This window comes from Macaca nemestrina, chromosome 2 (assembly GCF_043159975.1).
Source record: "Macaca nemestrina isolate mMacNem1 chromosome 2, mMacNem.hap1, whole genome shotgun sequence".
NCBI lineage: Eukaryota > Metazoa > Chordata > Mammalia > Primates > Cercopithecidae > Macaca > Macaca nemestrina.
In genome coordinates, this window is record NC_092126.1 from 116,156,049 (window position 1) to 116,179,055 (window position 23,007).

The 23,007-nt window shown below is 40.3% G+C and overlaps 1 protein-coding gene across 50 annotated transcripts in view; it reads right to left on the reverse strand.

The window, feature by feature from the left end:
• Positions 1-23,007, reverse strand: part of LOC105480555 (polybromo 1) — a 150,891-nt gene that overhangs the window by 80,712 nt on the left and 47,172 nt on the right. For 30 of the 50 annotated variants that reach the window (XM_071091878.1, XM_071091860.1, XM_071091882.1 and 27 more), the window contains 4 exons: positions 18,111-18,324; positions 12,425-12,566; positions 10,470-10,567; positions 382-658 (listed from right to left, as the gene is read on the reverse strand). In XM_071091878.1, coding sequence (XP_070947979.1) covers positions 382-658; positions 10,470-10,567; positions 12,425-12,566; positions 18,111-18,324 — 731 coding nt within the window. Of the gene's footprint in view, positions 1-381; positions 659-8,094; positions 8,140-10,469; positions 10,568-12,424; positions 12,567-18,110; positions 18,325-23,007 lie in introns of all 50 variants that reach the window. The other 20 variants (XM_071091856.1, XM_071091866.1, XM_071091844.1 and 17 more) reach the window with 1 other exon arrangement.

Here is a 23,007-nt window from a genome sequence, read left to right on the forward strand (position 1 = left end):
TCAGTATACATTATCTCTTTTAAATCCTACACCAAGTGTAGGTACTATTATTGTAAGTACTATTATTAGTTGACGCAAGTACTATTATTAGCCTTAATTTATAGATGAAGAAACTGAGGCTCAGGAAGGATAAATTACTTACACATGGATTGGCAGAGCAAAATTCAAAACTAGGATGTCAGATTACAAAGTAGGAACGTTTAATCTTTATAATGTACTGCCTCTGATTTTAAACAATGAAGAAAAATCAAAGTATTAACCTAGTCACCAAAAAGAATAATCCAAGTTAAGCCTCTAGAGCTGATCTCTCAAAATGCATTATTCTATAAGCACTCCTCTCCCCCAAAATGTGCCTACTTCAGTACCCCTGGCCCTCCTCACCTGGGAGCCCTCCTCGTTATAGTGCCTGGCATTCCGGAACATCAGCTTCATGTCTTCTATCATTCCCTCTTCACCTGCATATTTGTCATTGCGGATGTTATGCTCAATTATTTTCAAGTCCATTGGCTCCAAGATGATTTTATAATAATCAGGATAGTCCTTTTTGGATGGCTTAACCATAAATAGGTCACAAAGTCTTCTGCCTGAACCTGGCTCTCGAGCTTCAAGAACAACATTGAATAAGATTTTCATTCGCTGCTTTCTTATGTTCTTTTTACTGTTGAGAGGGAAAGTAGAAAAGGGGAAAAATTAGAATCGGTTTAGTTTTCTTAAATCAAGGATGACCATAAAATGAAACAAATTATTTGTGGTGCTTTATAATGATTACAATTTATTGATTACATATGCCACAAACACAGTAACCATGCTGGAAGTTATAAGCAAATAGTAGGAAAATTTCCAAAATTGTTAAAACAGTGATTCTGGCAGGAGTAGTTAATGAATGCCAAATAAAATTTATAGATATTTCATGAAATGCAATGTTTGAAAAAAGATCCTCTCTGATACCAAAAGAAAATGAAATCATATAATCAACTGAGATATATTTTTTGTTTAAAGATAAGTAGAGCAAAAGTGCAATAAAACTAGTAATTCCCTATTGTTATAATATCCTCACTTCCAGGCACAAAAACAAAACAAAATAAAAAACATAAAAAGAGAAGTGTTTCATCTCTTAAGACAAGCACTCCTGAACACTTGGTATTTTGGTTGTCTGCAAACAAAAGGAGACTGTCTGTCAGACTAGTGTCTTTACAGTGGGTATGAGCCTCTCTTGCATTGATCCTGTCAGGGTCGTCCTTGCTCTCTCCATCAGCATTATTCCACAACTCCTACTTACTTTAAAGAATAAGCGGTGTGGTTAATCTGAGTTTTCTAGAGTAAAATTTCCATCCTTGAGCATGAATCCCTGTCTTGTTCTCCAAAAAGCCCCAGTGAGATGTGATGCTGAGAAGCTGATTTAAGCAGTATGGAACAAAGCATAAAGAACTACAGATTAGATTGAGTTCAAAAGGGCTCCAAGAGAGCAGATGGTCTCTCTTAATTGTTGAGAAAACTGGCTCAGGGAGGGTAAATGACTTGCCCAAGGTGAGCTTCCTAGTAAATTATTAGAAGCGATGCTCTTCCGATATGGCTTCTGGTTAACCGTTCTTATGTACTCAGAACACGGCTAAAGAAATTCTAGCCAGATAAAGAAATTCTAGTCAAACTAACCAGCAGTCTCCAAGTGAACAGTCAGGTAGGTAATAACAAGAAATGACTTACGACTTAGTTTTTTGTTGTTGCTGTTTTTTTTTTTTTTTTTTTTTTTCTGAGACAGAGTTTTGCTCTTGCTGCCCAGGCTGGAGTGCAACGGCACGATCTCAGCTCACCACAGCCTCTGTCTCCTGGGTTCAAGCGGTTTTCCTGCCTCAGCGTCCCCAGTAGCTGGGATTATAGGCGCCTGCCACCACGCCCGGCTTTTTTTTTTTTTTTTTTTTTTTTGAGATGGAGTTTCACTCTTGTTGCCCAGGCTGGAGTGCAATGGTGCGATATCTGCTCACTGCAACCTCCACCTCCTGGGTTCGAGCAATTCTCCTGCCTCAGCCTCTCGAGTAGCTGGGATTACAGGCATGCACCACCATGCCCAACTAATTTTGTAATTTTAGTAGACAGGGTTTCTCCATGTTGGTCAGGTTAGTCTCGAACTTCCGACCTCAGGTGATCTGCCCGCTTCGACCTCCCAAAGTGCTAGGATTACAGGCGTGAGCCATTGCGCTTAGGCCATGCCCGGGTAATTTTTGTATTTTTAGTAGAGACAGGGTTTCACTATGTTGGCCAGGCTGGTCTCAAACACCCGACCTCAGGTGATCCGCCCACCGTGGCCTCCCAAAGTGTTGGGATTACAGGCGTGAGCCACCGTGCTCGCCCAACTTAATTTTTATTAAAAAAAATATTTACTAAGATCCTATAGTATAGTCATCCCTTGGTATTCATGGGGAATTGGTTTCAGGATCTCCTTTGGATACCGAAATACATAGACGTTCAAGTCCCTGATATAAAATGTTGTAGTATTTGCAAATAACACGTGCACATCCTCCTGTATACTTTAAATCATCTCTAGATTACTTATAATACCTAATACATTAAAAATGCTACATTGTTTTGTTATACTGTATTGCTTAGGACATGACAAGAAAAAAATCTGTACATGTACAGTAAAGATGCAATTAAAAAATTATTTTTCTATCTGTAGTTGGTTGAATCCTTGGATGTGGAAGCTATGGATACAGAGGGCCAACTGTACTTAGAAGTAAATATTTTGTATGTTTCCTATCCTGTAGGTGGAAAAAAGTTCATTCCTCAGGCAAACTATATGTGGCTGTATAGGTCTTCTGGTCCAGTCCTCTGACTACTTGCACTACTCCTGGATCATGAAGAAGCCAAAGGCCAGATATTTTCTCTCCAAGGTTCAAAATACACTTTTTTAAAACACAGAAGGAAAAATCAAGAACTAACAGTTGAGAAAATAAATATCTATCCTTAAGATTTTTAGGCTTCTCAGAAATACCTATCTTCCTAGCATTGTGGAACTCAAGGCAAACAAAGTGATTTAATTAGGAAAGAAACGGACAAGAGCCTGTTCCTGCAAGAGTTGAGATCATCCTCATAACTTGTGTCTTCACTCTGACTGCTTATTTCCTGCTCATTGTGGACCTTAGACAATTCCTGCCATTTTCTTTCCTCAGCACTTTTTTTTTTGTGTTAAATAAGTTTGTTAGGTGATGGCAAAAGGTTAGATATTTCACCTAGTGGAAACTCCTTCTCCAAGGAGACATCCTGGGGCAATGTGACAGGAAGAGTTCTCTCATTCTAAGTCTTTGGCAAGTGGATAATACAAGGGAAGTTGGGACAAAGTTCCAATACCACAGAGCTCCACATCTGGGCAGAGATTAGAACACAGATGACTTTAACCTTCAGGAAGTCTCTAAAGAAAAATTTCAGAATCTGACTTTGAAGTCAAATGCGGTTTGATTAGTCTCGCACGTGGGGTGGACTTTAAAAGGAAGACAGAGGAATTCAATTTTGAAGCTCTAAGCTTAGAGGATCTCTTCAATAAACAGGACAGGATGAAATTAGTCCTTGTTGTGGCAATTTCAAGAGCTTAACAGTTCAGTCAAGGCCCTGACCTGGACCAGGAGGCACTCACCCCATTTCCATCTGGGTTTCAGCACACTAAGCCCAATTATCATTAGGTTTTTCTGTATGAAGCTGCAAATGCTCTCAGATGGGAGTAAATCTAGGGCAGATTTTTATAAGATTTTCAAAGAGGAGAAAAAGTTTTTAACTAAATTTTGCCAGTGAAGTAAAAGAAGGGCAAGCGGTTCATTCTTTCAATGCCTGTAATTCTGATACTTGGCAGCGTTGAGTGAGACATACCCAGAATGTGGAAATCTAGTTGTATATAAGAAATTGCTCTAATTTAATAACTGAAATTTACTGTTTTAGTACTCATATTACTAGTAGTATCCTTTCTCCATTTGTATCATTTATTCCTTAGGAAAAGGATGTGTAATTGATTTCCAGCCTCGAAGCAAGCAAAACTTCTATTACTAGAGTCACTTATGACCTTCTTTGAAAAAATCCAGTTTCATCTTTCGTTTACATTTTTCCTGATCCTTATAGTGCCTTACAGACTGAGAGCCACTGGCCCATTGATTTTAATCTGGCTGCCAGAAAAAACTCAGAGCCAACTTCATACTCTTTTATAATAATAACTGTATTAGCTTGGGCAGCTGGTATGTTTGCTTTATCTTTTTCCAATATGGAGGCTGAGCCTTATATCCATGACTTCTGAAAGTTTAAAATACTTTCTGAAATGAGACAAACTCTATAACCAAAACATAACCATGACAGAGCCCTATTTGATACTTCTGGCTACTGTTTTCTTTCTTTTTTTTTTTTTTTTTGAGACGGAGTCTCGCTCTATCCCCCAGGCTGGAATGCAGTGGCACGATGTAGGCTCATTGCAAGCTCCGCCTCCCGTGTTCACAGCATTCTCCTGTCTCAGCATCCAGAGTAGCTGGGACTACAGGTGCCCACCACCATGCCCGGCTAATTTTTTGTATTTTTAGAAGAGACGGGGTTTCACCGTGTTAGACAGGATGGTCTCGATCTCCTAACCTCGTGATCTGCCTGCCTCGGTCTCCCAAAGTGCTGGGATTACAGGCATGAGCCACTGTGCCCAGCTCTGGCTACTGTTTTCAATGCCACTTTACTTTTCAGATTTTTCTTAGAATTTCTCAATGTCTTTTCCTCCTCCTTCAAACCATTAACTGTGAATAGTTTCTTTATCCTTCCCCATTTTTGGAAAGGTGCATATAATTAAATCCCAGGTCTTGTAACTGGCATAATCATTCTCCTTTTTAAAATCAACACCTTTAAGCATATTAAAGTATAAAATACATTTTAAAAGAATTCAAAACCAGGACTGTTCATCATTGTGCATTCAAGGGGCCATAATACTTAAGGGGAGCCAGGTGTGGTAGCTCCTGTCTGTAATCCCAGCACTTTGAGAGGTTGAAGTGGGAGGGTTGCTTGAGCCCAGGAGTTTGAGACCAGCCTGGGCAACATAGTGAGACACCACCTCTTTAAAAGGTGGTGTCTCACTATGTGTCACAACTTAGCCAGGCATGGTGGCACATGCCTGTGATCCTAGCTACACATGAAGCTGAGGTGGGAGGATTGTTTGAACCCAGAAGGTCATGGCTACAGTGAGCCATGATGGTGCCACTGCACTCCAGCCTTGGCAACAGAGTAAAACTGTCTCAAAAAAGATAAAAAGGCCAGGAATGGTGGCTCACACATGTAATCCCAGCACTGTGAGAGGCCAAGGCAGGTGGATCACCTGAGGTCAGAAGCTCGAGACCAGCCTGGCCAACATGGCAAATCCTGTCTCTACTAAAAATACAAAAATTAGCTGGATATGATGGCATGCGCCTGTAATCCCAGCTACTTAGGAGGCTGAGGTAGGGGAATCACTTGAACCCAGGAAGTGGAGGTTGCAGTGAGTCAAGATCACGCCACTGTACTCTAGCCTGGGAGACAGAGTAAGACTCCATCTCAAAAAAAAAAAAAAAAAAAAAAGACAAAAAAATACTTAGGAGGACAACAATTCAGATCATAGAAACTGTTGTAATAAGTATACTACGATTTTAGAATTTCATAGGAAATGGGACATAAAGGGTCCTGTGCTAGCAAAATAAGTATATTACAACAATTTTCCAATTGATGCAAGTCAACTGTCTTGAGAAATGGCTGTTTTTTCTAATTGGCACAAAGTTTATGCACTAGCAGAGGCTCTATTCTGAATTCCTGATGTGAGATGGCAAATGTGACTTTCCAGGATCACCATCAACACTATCCTGTGGAACCCAACCCAACCCAACCTGAAACACCTAAATCAGTCACTTGTTCTCCCCCTGGCTGATCAGCAATTTCTAGAAGACTTCTGCAGCCCTTCTACATCCTATTTTCCTTTTAATATTTTGTGCCACAATGTTAGTCCTTGGCTCTCATACTTTGTGGCTGACCACTCTGTCAAATACCCTTATCAATATTCTTCCTCTAAAGCTACTATTACGACATATACTAATATTTACAAATACACACACACAATTCCTATATACATTTGTAAATTATAGCTACTAATACTTCTACCAAATGCTAAACACTATGTACTCTCATTTAATCTTCAAATTCAGAATCAAGTGCTATATTACCCAAACTATGCAGACGTAAAAACTGAGGCTTAGAGACAGCAAATGAATGCCTAAGGCCATTAAAGTAACTAACCAGAACAGACATTTGAATCAGCTGATAATCACCATGCTGCTTTTATGACCCTTCCTTTCCCAAAAGTTGGCGCGGCCCTGCGCAGTGATGCATGCCTATACTCCCAGCTACTCAGGAGGCTAAGGTGGGAGGATCACTTGAGCCCAGGAGTTTGAGGCTGCAATATGCCACGATCACACCTGTGAATAGCCACCGCACTCCAGTCTGGGCAACAGAGCAAGACCCTGTTTCCTAAAAAAAACCAGTTGTTACTTACCAATGGCCTCTCTAATCAAAGTCAACCTTGTTTACAGGCTTTAAATGTCCCAGGCTAAATGTCCCAGCATTTAGCTTCCAAGCCTTAAGAGCTTCAGTTTTGCTTACTAGTAAGCTAAGTAAACCCAAAGGTTCTTTCTTTTACAAGGCTTGTTATATTTCACCTTCAAGTCTTCAAGAAATAAAACCTCTTCATTCATCTTTTCCAATGAGTATTCCCAGACAAGTAACATCTGACTAAAAACAAAACCAAAATCTACCAAGTCCTGATGTCAATAGGTGCTACTTCAAGAAAATAATCAGCTACATTTACTGAGTACTCATTGCATCCAGACCCAGTTCTAAGAGCTTTAAACATATTAACTAACTGGGTACTCACAGCCATCCCATGAAGGTACTGTCATTAACTTGTTTTACAGATAAAGTTGAAATGAGGCTTAGATTACACAGCTAATAAGAACAGTTGGGATTGGAACTTAGGCAGTCAGGCTCTAGAACTCAGGATTATAATACTACCCAATGATGTCCCCCATTTGTATTTCCACTACCACCTAGTTTTAATGCCATACATTATGAATGATATGAAAGAAGACAATCATGGTCTTTTTCTTAAATTTACCATTTAATTAAGAAAATTTTCTTTCGGAAAATATTAGGAAGATGACAATGATAACATAGCAATTTTACTGAGTGGAATACATACGGTAGTAACATGTGGGTAAGCTCAAGACACTGAACTTTCAAGGGAAAGTACAGTGGGAAAATAATCTTTCCTAAAGCTATCTGGACAATCATGCAACGATCCTACACAACTGCTTACTAGTGTACCTTATGCAATTATTTTACTACCTTGCTTCCAAATGACTTCATTTGTTTTCAACCTGCCTCTTTCCTTGGCCTATATGTTCCTGGCAGGTAAAAGAGATGACTAAACATTCTCCTTTACGAACTGTAAGAGCAGAGTTTAGTGTTCTATAAGCAACTGATATTCTGTGAACGTCAGATGGCAAATGTGAAAATAAAGCACTACACAAGGGGCTGTTTTGAAATCATAAGTAACATGCAAAAGAATGTTTTTTATAAAAGACATGAACAAGATCAGAGACTGAGGAAATGTATTCATGCTCAAGAAGCACTGACCCAACGCATAGATGTCCACATGCACTAATGTCACTGGACTATGAAGCTGATTTTGATCCCTCCACCACCCTCAATCTGTAAAAGGCATCCCTGAAAGGGAATCAGCACCTGCCAGTCCTGCACCAGCACTGCCACCTTCTACCTTTTGCTACAGAAACACAGCCACAATGATTGGTGAGGGGGCTTTCTGTCCCTGGCAAAGCTAGCAACAAATTAAGGCTACTCCTGAACTAGGTTAATTCTGAATTTATTTTGCTAACAAGATTTTTTAAACTGTACTGCTTTCTTTATTCATAAAATAAACTGGCACCCCAATAAAGACTTTTTTCACATGCTTAAGGCTTCACTTTTCACCTAATCACTACTGATCATGCCACAGAAGGTACACTTTAAAAGAATGTTTATGCATAAAAAAGGACTGCACACCTGGAGAGCCTCCTGAGACCCAACATCTCACTGTCATGAGTGTTCCTGGGAAAGCAGAAACAAACATTACATGTAAAGAGAAACAAAACAAGCAACATTGGAGGGTCATGTATAAACCATGTATGGTTGAAGAAAAAGATTATTCAGTCCAAAGATAATATTTGAAACATTTCAACAAGGAAGACAGATGTTGGCAGAAAGAATGCACCCCCAGAATGAAGAGAATATACCCACAATCAATTTTTCTCACATTCTTTGGTATTAAAAAAAGGCAAAGGCAGAATCACAGCAGCACTTAGAAGTCAAGTGGTACTTGGAAAACTCAGCCCTGACTTCTGTGGCCAAGATTAGCTTAATCTTCTAGGCTACTGTCTGCCTGACTTCTGAAGAAATCTCTTATTACCAAAACCTCTCAATATAACTCTGATCGTGTTATTTCCTTTTTCATAGTCCAAAGCGTAAGACTGAATTCTTTCAATCTTTTAACGTCCACTCATGTCTATATTTCAAATTCAGATTCTTTTATTACCGTAGTGGATGATCTATATGGTTCTTTTGTGTTTTTCACTTCATTTGTACAAAACAATTCCTAGGAAACCTGTTCATAAATAGACTTTTTGTCTGAAGTAAGATTTATTTTATTTTATTTTAAGAACATAATGCTTAACTGTCTTTTTACAGGAGGTTTTAGGGCAAAACCTTTTTTTTTTTTTTTTGAGACGGAGTTTTGCTCTTGTCGCCCAGGCTGGAGTGCAGTGGCACAATGTCGGCTCACTGCAACCTCCACTTCCCAGGTTCAAGTGATTCTCCTGCCTCAGCCTCCCGAGTAGCTGGGATTACAGGCGCCTACTACCACGTCTGGCTAATTTTTTGTATTTTTAGTAGAGACGAGGTTTCACCACGTTGTCCAGGCTGGTCTTGAACTCCTGACCTCAAGTGATCCATCTGCCTCGGACTTCCAAAGTGCTGGCATTACAGGTGTGTGCCACAGTGCCTGGCCAAAAACTTTCTTTTAACTTATTTGGGTGTCCCACAGACTACTAGCCACAGAGATAAGTAATTTTTTAGTATCTGGCCTGGGCTAATGCTTCGTTGGAACTGTTTTCTTAATACTCAGCTAATTTAAGATCTTTCTTTTCATCCAGTGTTGGCACAAATGGTACCATCACTTTTGCCTCCATTACCTTCTTTTGCCTGAGAAGTTTTTATCTTTGATAGGTGACTGATCTGGAAAACACAGGTGATGCTGTAGTAGAGTTACATAATTACACTCAAAGTTGTTCTTGACTTGATGTCTTTGATCTGGTTTCACACTTTTCCTCCGCTGTCCCTGGTATAACAAGGAATTAAGAACTTGGAAGGATGAAATTCATAGGCCAGTAATGGAGGAGACGCACATCTCAGGGTATACCAATCAATTTAGTTACTATGGTAAAGCTTAAAAAATTCTCCAAAATGCTATCTATAAATAGGAAAGCAGGACAGCTTCTCTTTTCTAAACTACTTTTTAAATTCTTCTTAGTGGATCTCTTAATTCATGTACAGACTGTGTCAACAGTTACTAAAGACTTCATTCAACTTTGAATCTGCCAAGCCTTGCTACTAGTGATTAGCTTATTCCTTATTGAAGGTATCTTCCCTGGATTGACTACTGCTGCAAAGATGGTGAGGCAGTCACGATTAAAGGAGAATACAGTGTTCCACAACGATCAGGCGAGAGAAACTGTATGGCGAGAGATAGTCTTGCAAAATTCCTTATAGGATCCCAGCTTCGGAATCTCACAGTAAGATCCCCTTCCACAAAACCCGTGAGGAGAAAAGGTTAGGGAACTTGAGAGAAAGGTTAGATAGGAAAAAAACCCAAAAATCTAGCTCAACATTTTATGAGCTATAAGAAGTTATGATTTGTTATTTTATAATCTGACATTCTTATAATGGCAAATAAAGATGAGGTGAACAAGGACAAACAAAGGGTAGGACCAATGGCTTACGTCACTGCAGTGGTAGTATCAAATTTCTGCTTACCTTTCCTAATTCAAATTGCATCTTTGTAATTCACCATGTAGAAATTACCCAAGTTAGATTTAAGTGGCATTCTTAAAAAAAAAAAAAAAAACCTAGACGGCAAAAAGAATAACACGTTTTGCCAAGCTACATATGTAGTAGTCATTTTCATCTGGGTCATCTAAAAGTAACATGGCACTTTTACAAAAAAAAACTAACCATCCAATTGCAAATGAATTTTAAAAGACAACACATTACCATATATTTAAAGCTTACAACTTGATAGTTTAAAAAAATATATATTTTCTTCACCTATCTAAATCAAAATAAATAGTAACTGAGATGTCCCCAGCTATAAGAAGAATATATACCTTTTTCTTTTGGCACTACTGGTATCAGAGGTGGCTGAAGAGATCATGCTGTCTCCGTCCTCAATATCGTCTCTCCTGGCAAGCTCTTTCTTCTTTGCCTAAAACAGAGCAGATGTCAGGAGTCGAGCTCACGCTGCCAAACACTCCTCTGAATATATGAATGTTAAAGAGCTAGACATATCGGATTCACTCAGAAAAATACAATCACATGCAGGATGTACAAAATGAAAGAGTCACTAAACATTTTCAATAACTAATTTTTAACAAAAGCCTGCATGACAAAAAGAGTAGGCTAAAAAACAGATCTACAGGGTTGAGGAGTCAATACCAGCCAAAGCATTTATGACTATAATGGGTGCTAACTGGTTAAAAGCACCGAGGCAAGTTGTAGAAGCATCCTGCTCTGGTCCTATTTAAGCAAAACCAACTCAAAGAGGGCCTTTGGTACTTCTGACTTCTTTTTTTTGTTTGTTTTTGTTTTTGTTTTTAGACGGAGTCTCGCTTTGTCGCCAGGTTGGAGTGCAGTGGCACCATCCCCATTCACCACAACCTCCATTTCCCGGGTTCAAGCAATCCTCATGCCTCAGCCTCCAGAGTAGCTGGGATAACAGACACACGCCACTACCGCTGGGCTAATTTTTGTATTTTTTGTAGAGACGGGGTTTCATCATGTTGGCCAGGCTGATCTCGAACTCCTGACGTCTCGTGATCCACCCGCCTCGGCCTCCCAAAGTGCTGGGATTACAGGCGTGAGCCACCGCGCCCGGCCAGTACTTCTGACTTCTAAGGGGCAGTGTGGCTAAGAATAAAGTTTAACGCAAGAAGTGAAAGAAGATCTACTTTTCAACACATGCATTTTTAAAGGCCTTCTGCCAAACAGAGCTGAAAGTCCAAGCACAGCAGGCTTAGGGAATGTACAGAGTACCAAAAAGGTAACACCTGAAACTCTTAGCACTAAGGTTCAGTGTTAATCATATAAAATGAAGATTCTATGGGTGATCTAAAATTTCCTTTGTTGCTTCCTTGTTCAGAGATTTGCCTTTCCAGAAAGATTCTACCAAAAACTGTCAGATAGACCCAATTTGTATTTCATATCTACCTTTTCATCTCAAAACCTGTAGATGAACCATGACCTGAGACATCCTTCCAAGGGTTCTCAGAAAGGATCTGATAAATTTACAGACAATATACAAAGATTAATTTGCTTTCAGATGTCCTTTCTCATAGAATCAGTCCTACCTTAACAAAGTCTAGAACCACAGGAATAAAATCTAAATGATGGAATATCATCTGTGATTGGTGGGTGACTTCATGAGAATCCCAAAATTACTGTACAGGCACCAATCCCTGCTTCCTCCAATCAGAAAGCTAACCCCATCTCAACTATTATTTCTCCTCTATATAGCCATGACAACTCCAAAAAAATATTCAGCAGTACTTGTGGATGAAATACATAATAAATACATATTATAATATGTAAGTATAACATATAAACTCTCTATATATGTGTGTGTGTGTGTATATATATATATATATTTTGTTTGTTTGTTTGAGACAGGGTCTCACTCGGTTACCCAAGCTGGAGTGCAGTGGCACAATCTCAGCTCACTGCAACCTCCACCTCCCAGGCTCAAGAAATCTTCCCACCGCAGCCTCCTGAGTAGCTGGGACTACAGGCATTTGCCATCAGGACTGGCTAATTTTTGCAGTTTTTGTAGAGATGGGGTCTCGTTATGCTGCCCAGGCTGGTCTTGAACTCCTGAGCTCAAGTGATTCTTCCAACTTGGCCTCCCAAAGTGCTGGGATTACAGATGTGAGCCACCGCACCCAGCCAAATGATGTAATATTACTGCTAAGGGTGGGGGGGATCACACATCTTACTAGAACACACTCAAAACATGCAAAATTATTTTAATCATATATACAACAAACTCAGCAAAAACAACAAATCAAACCTGCATAACTTGCTGCAATTTTAGAACTCGCTTGTAGATGGCTGAATTGGGCACATTATAGCGTTTGGCATTTTCAAACATCAAATTCAGATCACACTCCAAATGATCTAAAGTTTCATATTCTTGATTCTTCAGTTTTGTTCTGTGAAAGACAAAGACATTGTTAGAATTTTCTGTCATGAAAATTATGAAACATTCTTCCTGAAAGTCCAATGCAAAATCTTAAAAGCACTAGATGGTATCTTCACTGGTAATACTGATTAGGAACTTAAAATTAATTTTGAGATACAAAGTAAGGAGGCAAAAGCACCATTACATTAAGATAATACGACAGTTTACTTGAAAATCCAAAAGAATAAACTAAAACACTGTAAGAAATAATAAGAGGACCTAGTAAAGTGGTCAATTACAAACCAAATATTCTACTTGGAAAAAACCCTAATGGAAAAATCCTGATAATAGTTAATAAGTGAACCTTATGAAGGTACGAAAAATAGGGAGGTTTTAAGTGACGTCAATGAAGAATCACTGTGATCTACCCCTTTCTGAAAACAAAAGACCATTCTAGTTATTAAGAGTTAAAGAGACAGTACTGACAGTGCAAAATATTTATAAACAATAAAGAGTGGTCTTACGATGGTAAAAGAGAGACAGATATGTCAGAGTCCATTCACTTCTACTCTTCCAATATAAACACATAACAAATAACAGCTTAAAGTTGGGATTTTTGGCCGGGCGTGGTGGCTCAAGCCTGTAATCCCAGCACTTTGGGAGGCAAGGACGGGCGGATCACGAGGTCAGGAGATCGAGACCATCTTGGCTAACATGGTGAAACCCCGTCTCTACTAAAAAATACAAAAAACTAGCCGGGCGAGGTGGCGGGCGCCTGTAGTCCCAGCTACTTGGGAGGCTGAGGCAGGAGAATGGCGTAAACCCGGGAGGCGGAGCGTGCAGTGAGCTGAGATCTGGCCACTGCACTCCTGGGCGACAGAGCAAGACTCCATCTCAAAAAAAAAAAAAAAAAAAAAAAAAAGTTGGGATTTTTACTTAAAAGTCTTAAGATTTCAAGTATCTCCCTTAAACACAATCATTATTATTGTATCTACTATCATAAAGCCCTTATGTACTTTGTACAAAGCAGAGTCACTATTTGCTGTAACACTATATGGATTTAGACAGGACAGACTTTAAATCTTTTGACTGTAGCATTTGCATGTTAACCACCAAAATCACAAAGATAGTTAACAATAACATGTATAAACAGCTTCACAGAATAAATACATTTTCTTTTAGAATGGCATCTGCACAGACGGGCGCGGTGGCTCACGCCTGTAATCCCAGCACTTTGGGAGGCCAAGGCAGGCAGATCACGAGGTCAGGAGATGGAGATCATCCTGGCTAACACGGTGGAACCCCGTCTCTACTAAAAATACAAAAAATTAGCCATGTGTTGTGGCAGGCGCCTGTAGTCCCAGCTACTCTGGAGGCTGAGGCAGGAGAATGGCGTGAACCTGGGAGGCGGAGCTTGCAGTGAGGAGAGATCACGCCACTGTGCTCCAGCCTGGGCAACAGAGCCAGATTCCGTCTCCAAAAAAAAAAAAAACAAAGCAAAAAAAAAAAAAAAAAAATAGAATGGCATCTGCATGTCAAGTTTTATTTAAAATTTACCAAAATCATATTCAGATTCTGTGTTGTGCTCCAACAGATGAATATTAGAGAACATCTCTGTGATGAAGCAAATAACAACTAAGAACAAATTCAGCTCTCAGTACCAGGTTGTGTAGCTAGCACCTAGAGTTCAAATTACAGCCTCAGACTTATTCCCGTCAACTCAAAGGGTGGAGTGCTAGATGTTCTCAACACCCTCAAATAGACAGAAAACCCAAACTTGCAAATGACAACGAATAATAAACCTGCAGATATTTATCAGATTACTATTAATCAAGGGTAGTAGGGGAGGAAAAAGAAAAAAAAAATAGGGGGGACAAATCCCAGTACAGCAGAAGGTAGCATATGGAGTACACACTATCTAGTTCTTGCTTACTCTTCCATTTTTGTTGCTTTTGGGGAAACTCAACTATCTTCCTTCTGCCAATAGATCTTCCTAGGGGTACACTGTACAATATAGTAGCCACTAGCCATGTGTGGCTATTTAAATTAAAATTAAATAAAACTTAAAATCTAATTCCTTAATTGCACTAGCCACATTTCAAGTGCTCAATAGCCACATGTGACTACTGTCTATCACACTGGAATATTGACAGTAAACATTTTCATCATTGCAGAAAGTTCTGTTGAATAGCACTGCCCCTAGACTTCCCTGTTGCTCTGCAGACCACAATGGAAGGGATCGTAGGCACAGTAAGGCTCCTGTCAGGCACCACTGGCTCACAATCCTCGGAAGGCAGCAATATCAGACATAATAGTTGACCCTTCAGAACTTTAGTGTGCTGGGCTTCAATAACTTCCCTATTCCTTACTCTCCCCTGTGTGCCACACAATTGTCATAAATTAGAAAGGGGAGGGGAGATATTACTGACTTAAAGCAAAGTTTATATTAGAAAATTTCAACTTGGAAGAAGGCTGTGTTGGCAGGGGACTGAGCTGGCTAAGAATTTATCTACTTTCGAACTAAGCTACTGTAATAAGACTATTTAAATAATTAAAAAAAAAAAAAAGAATGAAGGAGAAAGGAAACCAAGAACAAAAATTGTTCATAAATTTGAACAGGGAACAACTTAACATCTGCAAGACTATCACTACCTTTTCTCAAGGCAAAGAATATAAAAGACATATTTCTAGGCTATTTCCCTAATGAATGTCAGTCTTAATTTCCATGTTATTTTAATAAGACCAAATAAACTAATTTTCTGTATCCTACTTGTATACAGGACCTCCAAAGTCTGGATTAAATAAAAGGACCGTAAATCCTACTGATCAAGGCCAGGCGTGGTGACTCATGCCTGTAATCCCAGCACTTTGGGAGGTCAAGGCGGGCAGACCGTTTGAGCTCAGGAGTTTGAGGCCAGCCTGGGCAACATGGCAAAACCCTATCTCTATTTAAAAAAAAAAAAAAAAAAAAAAAAAATCAGTATAATCTTACTGATCAAATGGTGAAAACAAAAGTTACAAATGCAAAAGCATGAAACATACTTTGCTAGCCAGCCTTATTTCCTAGAATCCAGCAAGCACAAGAATTTTAATCCCTACTATTTGGAAGCTTAATTATCTGCCGTGAAGCCAACTTACTGTTACTTAGCTAAGGTAGTTTTATCTGTTTCTTGACTCTATCTGGGTATTTTGCTATAAAGCATCATATTTTATAATATTACTTCTTCCTTTTTGTTGAGACAGGGTCTTACTCTGTTACCCAAGCTGGAGTGCAGTGGCATGATCTTGGCTCACTGCAACCTCCATCTCCCATGTTCAAGCGATCCTCCCGTGTCAGCCTCCCAAAGTGCTGGGATTCCAGATGTGAGCCACCTCCCCTGGCCAACTTTTGATATTTTTTAGTTTATTTTTAATTTAAATAAACAAGAAGGCACAGCAGAACCAATTAAACTGTTTTTCTGTTCTTTTTTTTTTTTTTTGAGACGGAGTCTCGCTCTGTCGCCCAGGCTGGAGTGCAGTGGCCGGATCTCGGCTCACTACAAGCTCCACCTCCCGGGTTTACGCCATTCTCCTGCCTCAGCCTCCCGAGTAGCTGGGACTACAGGCGCCCGCCACCTCGCCCGGCTAGTTTTTTTTTTTGTATTTTTTAGTAGAGACGGGGTTTCACCGTGTTAGCCAGGATGGTCTCGATCTCCTGACCTTGTGATCCGCCCGTCTCGGCCTCCCAAAGTGCTGGGATTACAGGCTTGAGCCACCGCGCCCGGCCATTTTTCTGTTCTTTATACCAAAAAGTCTAAGAATTTTTATTGATTTCCTGAAAACAATAAATATCTTCGAAAATTTATAACGTAAGAAAGGAGCTTGGAAGGTACAGGTAATATCAAAATTCACAGAGATTGATTAAAAGATGGAAGGCAAACCAAGTGATTTTGAACACATTCATTTGATTCCAACTTAAGATTTTTGGTTAACTTTTCTTAAAGATATTTATTCCTTTGAATGTTTTGAATTTTTATGATTCTTTGGGAATGGTCACCTGTTCTGCTTTTTACAGAAACAGAAATTTCAGCTATTGTGAATGCTGCTGCTGTGAACATAGGTTTACAAATCCCTCTTTGAGACCCTGCTTTCATTTCTTTGGGGTACATATGTAAAATGGAATTTCTTTTTTTTTTTTTTTTTTTTTTTTGAGACGGAGTCTCGCTCTGTCGCCCAGGCTGGAGTGCAGTGGCCGGATCTCAGCTCATTGCAAGCTCCGCCTCCTGGGTTTACGCCATTCTCCTGCCTCAGCCTCCCGAGTAGCTGGGACTACAGGCGCCCGCCGCCTCGCCCAGCTAGTTTTTTGTATTTTTTTTTAGTAGAGATGGGGTTTCACCGTGTTAGCCAGGATGGTCTCGATCTCCTGACCTCGTGATCCGCCCGTCTCGGCCTCCCAAAGTGCTGGGATTACAGGCTTGAGCCACCGCGCCCGGCCCGAATTTCTTAATCATATGGTAATTCTATGTTTAATTTTTTGAGGAACTGCCACACTGTTTTCCACAGTGTCTATACCATTTTGCATTCCTACTATCTGCACAGAGGTTCCAATTTCTCCTCATACACACCAATAATAATAATAATAATTTTTTTAAAGTAACGATAATAATAATAATAATAATTTTTTTAAAGTAACCATCCTAATGAGTGTGAAGCGGTGTCACACAACAGTTTTGAACTGCATTTCCCTAATAACTAGTGATGCTGAGCATCTTTTCATGTGCTTATTAGCCAGTTGTATATTTTCTCTGGAGAAAGGTCCACTCAAGTCCTTTGCCCATTTCTGAATTGGGTTGTTTTTTTGTGGTTGAGACATCCTACTATTTTTAATGATAGTATTGTGATTTAAGTATTCTGTCTGGTAGCCCAATGATCACTTTAACATTTTCTAAACAGAAAAAGAGAACAAGATGAATCATCTTTCTGGTATGGTTTCAGTTAATGAATTCTCCAGGAACTGACTATGCTTATCCTGGGGTTTCAACTATAGATACAGAACTTAAATACAGACTGTCATAATTAAAATATTAATAAAAGATGTAGGCTGAAAGATTTTTGTACTTTGTTCAGTTATAAGATAATGAACAGTTAAGGCCGGGTGCAGAGGCTCACGCCTGTAATCCTAGCACTTTGGGAGGCCGAGGTGGGTAGATCATGAGGTCAGGAGATCGAGACCATCCTGGTCAAAGTGGTGAAATCCAGTCTCAAATAAAAATACAAAAATTAACTTGGCATGGTGGTGTGCGCCTGTAGTCCCAGCTACTCAGGAGGCTAAGGCAAGAGAATCACCTGAACCCAGGAGGTGGAGGTTGCAGTGAGCCGAGATCGTGCCACTGCACTCCAGTCTGGCGACAGAGTGAGACTCTGTCTTCAAAAAAAAAAAAGGTAATGAACAATTAAAATTTGAGGTTAAAGAGAAAAAAACAACAACACTATTTTTACCTTTAATATCCTTATCCATTTTAGGAAGGAATACATTATGTGCAGGCTCAACCACAACAAAATAAAATTATACTGAATAATGCAGAAGACATCTTACCGGATCTGTTGTAGTGATATAGGCATTTTAATTTGCTGGTAATAATCAGGGTATTTTTTCTTTGAAGGCAAATGGAAAAAAGGTTCAGCTATTAGCTGCCCTTGGTTATTCCGACAACTCCTAACTGTGTCATAAAGCTGATAAAAAGGATTTGAAACATCCATAAAGGAAGTGATGCTTTCTGCTTCTGACTCTCCCTCTTCATAACGTGCAGCTGGAAAGACAAAAAAAGTATTTATAAAGGGAAGAATGAGATGAAGAAAGAACCACACTTTAAAGTTCATTTAACAACCTTCCAGACTGAACTAAATACATTTGAAAATTATTATTACTATTATTTTTGAGATAGGGTCTGGCTTTGTCACCCAGGCTGGAGTGCAAGGGCACGATCTTGGCTCACTGCAGCCTCTGCCTCTGGGACTCAAGCAATTCTCCCAGATCAGTCTCCCGAGTAGCTAAGACGACAGGCGCACACTACCACACCCAGCTAATTTTTGGATTTTTCAGTAGAGATGAGGTTTCGTCATGTTGCCCAGGCTGGTCTCAAGCTCCTGAGCTCAGGCGATCTGCCAGCCTCAGCCTCCTAAAGTGCTGGGATTACAGGTGTGAGCCGCCACGTCTGGCCCTTTTAAAAAAAAATTCTAAGATAAAAGAAATAATTACTTAAAAAAAAAAAAAGTCTCTAAGGCTTGGGCGTGATGGCTCACGCCTGTAATCTCAGCACTTTGAGAGGCCAAGGAGGGTGAATCACAAGGTCAGGAGTTCGAGACCAGCCTGGCCAACACGGTGAACCCCGTCTCTACTAAAAATACAAAAATTAGCTGGGCATGGTGGCATGCGCTTGTAATCCCAGCTACTCAGGAGGCTGAGGCAGGAGAATTGCTTGAACCCAGGAGGCAGAGGTTGCAGTGAGCAGAGATCACACCACTATACTCTAGCCTGGGTGACAGAGCAAGATTCTGTCTAAAAAACAAACACACACAAAAAAACTCTCTAATGTTTATTAAAGATAAGGCTAAAAATGCTTAACATAATTGCAAGTTTAGAGAAATATTACATAGAAATAGAATATTAAATAGTAAAAGTACACTAGTTTTAAAGGTTGCAAAACAGTTTCTTTTTGAAATGTGCTTTCTTCAGAGACTGTCTGCTATACCTGGCCAAAAGGAGCAAGTAACCATTCAGAGATCCCAGAATTAAAACAGTAACATGAAGTTTAGGATAGTATAAATTTAGATTGGGCTGATTCTTTTTTATTTATTTATTTATTCACTTACTTATTTTTTTTTGAGATGGGGGTCTTACTCTGTCACCAGGCTGGAGTGCAGTGGCGTGATCTCGGCTCACTGCAACTTCTGCCTTCTGAGTTCAAATGATTCTCCTGTCTCAGCCTCCCGAGTAGCTGGGACTACAGGTGTGTGCCACTATGCTAGGCTAATTTATTTATTTTTTTTGTATTTTTAGTAGAGATGGGGTTTCACCATGTTAGCCAGGATGGTCTCGACCTCCTGACCTTGTGATCCACCCACCTCGGCCTCCCAAAGTGCTGGGATTACAGGCATGAGCCACTGCACCCGGCCTAGATTGGGCTGATTCTATCAGACATAATTTAGCCTTAAGTCTCTGTGACTTTGCCCACTGATTTAAAACATCCCTGAGGAGTATTCCCTTGCTGAGGGAATTTTTAGGTAGAAGGAAATCATAAAAACACCAAAGCAAACAAAACGTAATTCGTTTTATAAAAATAAAAAATATGTTGCTCATTTCCCCAAACTCCTAAACAGTGTATAAGAACCATAATTTAAATTTTTCTTGATGGATCAGAATAAACATATAGTTGCTATGTACTCACAGGTAAGAACAATAATCATTTATTAAGAATTTAGGCTAGGCGTGGTGACTCACACCTGTAATCCCAGCACTTTGGGAGGCCAAGGTGGGCAAATCATGAGGCCAGTAGTTCAAGACCAGCCTGGACAACATGGTGAAACCTCGTCTCTACTAAAAATATAAAAAATTAGCCGGGTGTGGTGGCAGGTGACTGTAATCCCAGCTACTCGGGAGGCTGAGGCAGGAGAATCACTTGAAACTGGAAGGTGGAGATTGTAGTAAGCAGGGATCGCGTCACTGCACTCCAGTGACTCACGCTTGTAATCCTGCCTGGGCAACAAAGTGAGACTCTGCCTCAAAAAAAAAAAAAAAAATTTAATTATGTGGTTTTTTTTTTTTGTTTGTTTGAGACAGAGTCTCGCTCTGTTGCCCAGGCTGGAATGCAGTGGCGCGATCTCGGCTCACTGAAAGCTCCGCCTCCTGGGTTCAGGCCATTCTCCTGCCTCAGCCTCCCAATTAGCTGGGACTACAGGCGCCCGCCACCACGCCCAGCTAATTTTTTGCATTTTTTAGTAGAGACGGGGTTTCACTGTGTTAGCCAGGATGGTCTCGATCTCCTGACCTCGTGATCTGCCCGTCTCGGCCTCCCAAAGTGCTGGGATTACAGGCATGAGCCACCAAGCCCGGCCAATTATGTGTTAAGAGCTTGATAAGTACCAGCCTCAGGTAATCCTAAAACCACCACACAAGATGGGTATCATTTCTTTTTCAAATGGGAAAACTGAGCATATGAGTTTAATTACTTGCACAAGTTCACTCACCACATAAAAGCAGTTGAAGGGGATTAGGAACCAGAGTCATGGAGCTAGAAGCAGGTAAGAATTTGAAACTAGTCTTTTCTGACTCTACTACCTCTGATCTCTCCCCTAAAGAGCCTGCAGTTGGAATGACACCTAGATATATATTTTGTTGCTACTGTAAGTGGCATCTTTTAAAAAAACTGTCAACTGTAATCCTTATACATTTTTTCTGATTCTTACACCTTCATTGCTGTCACTGTAGGCTGGCTAGTACTGTGACTAACAAAGGTAACAGTATTACCTTGTTTCTGTTGGTAAGGGAAATGCTGTTACCTTTTCTCCATTAAAAATGGAGATACCCTTGGTGGGCACAGTGGCTTACATCTGTAATCCCGACAATTTGAGAGGTGGAGGTGGGTAGATAGCCTGGGCTCAGGAGTTTGAGGCCAGTATGGGCAAAATGATGAAACCTCATCTCTACCACAAATATAAAAAATTTGCTGCGGCACGTGCCTGTGGTCCCAGCTACACCAGAGGCTGATGTGGGAAGACTGCTTGAGCCTGGGGGGTGGAGGTTGCAGTGAGCTGAGATCACGCCACTGCACTCCAGCCTGGGTGACACAGTGAGACCCAGTCTCAAGAAAAAAGGAGGCTGGGCACAGTAGTTCATGCTTGTAATCCCAGTACTTTGGTAGGCCGAGGCAGGCAGATCATTTGAGGCCAGGAGTTCGAGATCAGCCTGGCCAACATGGCGAAACCATGTCTCTACTAAAAATACAAAAAAAAAAAAAAAAAAAATTAGCCGGGTGTGGTGACAGGCACCTATAATCCCAGCTACTCGGAGGCTGAGGCAGGAGAATCACTTGAACCCGGGAGGCGGAGGCTGCAGTGAGCAGAGATCACGCCATTGCACTCCAGCCTGGGCAACAACAGCGAAACTCCGTCTCAAGAGAAAAAAAAAGGAGATACTCTGTCAATATCCCCCTCTCTTACTAGTTAGCAAATAATTTTTATCTTGAATGGGAACTGAAACAGTTATCAATGCATCTGCTGAGCAAATCATGATTTTACTCTTATAATTTGTTACTGTGGTAAATATTACTTTTTTTATATTTTCTAATCCTAAACCCAACTATGTCATTATATACTATCTTTTATACACACTGCTAGACAATGTGCTTATATTTTGTTCGGCTTTGATATCTAGGTTATATTAGATTCACAGGTTATGTTAGAGTCACAGAATGAACTGCGGAGCTCTTTTTCTATTCTCTGCGTGAGTTTATTTAAAATTCTATTCCTTAAATGTTTGGCCTGGTGTTTTCTACTGGGAAGATTGTATTTTATTCTTTTTTTTTTTTTTTTTTTGAGACGAAGTCTCGCTCTGTCACCAAGGCTGGGGTGCAATGGCATGATCTCATCTCACCGCAACCTCCACCTCCTGGGTTCAAGCAATTCTCCTGCCTCAGCCTCCCGAGTAGCTGGGATTACAGGCGTGCACCACCACGTCTGGCTAATTTTTCTGTTTTGAGTAGAGACGGGGTTTCACCATATTGGTCAGGCTGGTCTCAAATTCCTGACCTCATATTCTCTCTTTAAGAGACAAAGTCTCGCTCCGTTGCCAAGGCTAGAGTGTAGTGGCATAATCATAGCTTATGGCAAACTTGAACTTGTGGGTTCAGGCAATCCTCCTGCCTTAGCCTACCAAGTAGGTAAGACTACAGATATGCACCACACCACACCCAGCTAATTTTTCTTTTTCTTTTTGTAGAGGTGAGGTCTCGCTATGTTGCCCAGGCTGGTCTTGAACTCCTGGACTCAAGTGACCCTCCTGCCTCTGCCTTCCAAAATGTTGGCATTATAGGTGTGAGTCAGCCTTTTTATCCTTGAATCCGTTTTAGGCACTTATTTTCTAGAAATCTGTTCATCTAAATTTTTAAATATATCTTCATAACTGTATTCACACCTTTTACCTTTTTTTTTTTTTTTTTTTTGAGGGGGGACAAAGTTTTGCTCTTGTTGCCCAGGATGGAGTGCAATGACACAATCTCCGCTGACAGCAATTTCCACCTCCTGGGTTCAGGTGATTCTCCTGCCTCAGCCTCCCAAGTAGCTAGGATTACAGGCATGTGCCACCACGCCCAGCTAATTTTGCATTTGTAATAGAGACGGGGAAAGTTTCTCCATGTTGGCCAGGCTGGTCTTGAAACTCCCAACCAATCTCAAATGATCCCCCCACCTCAGGCTCCAAAAGTGCTGGAATTACA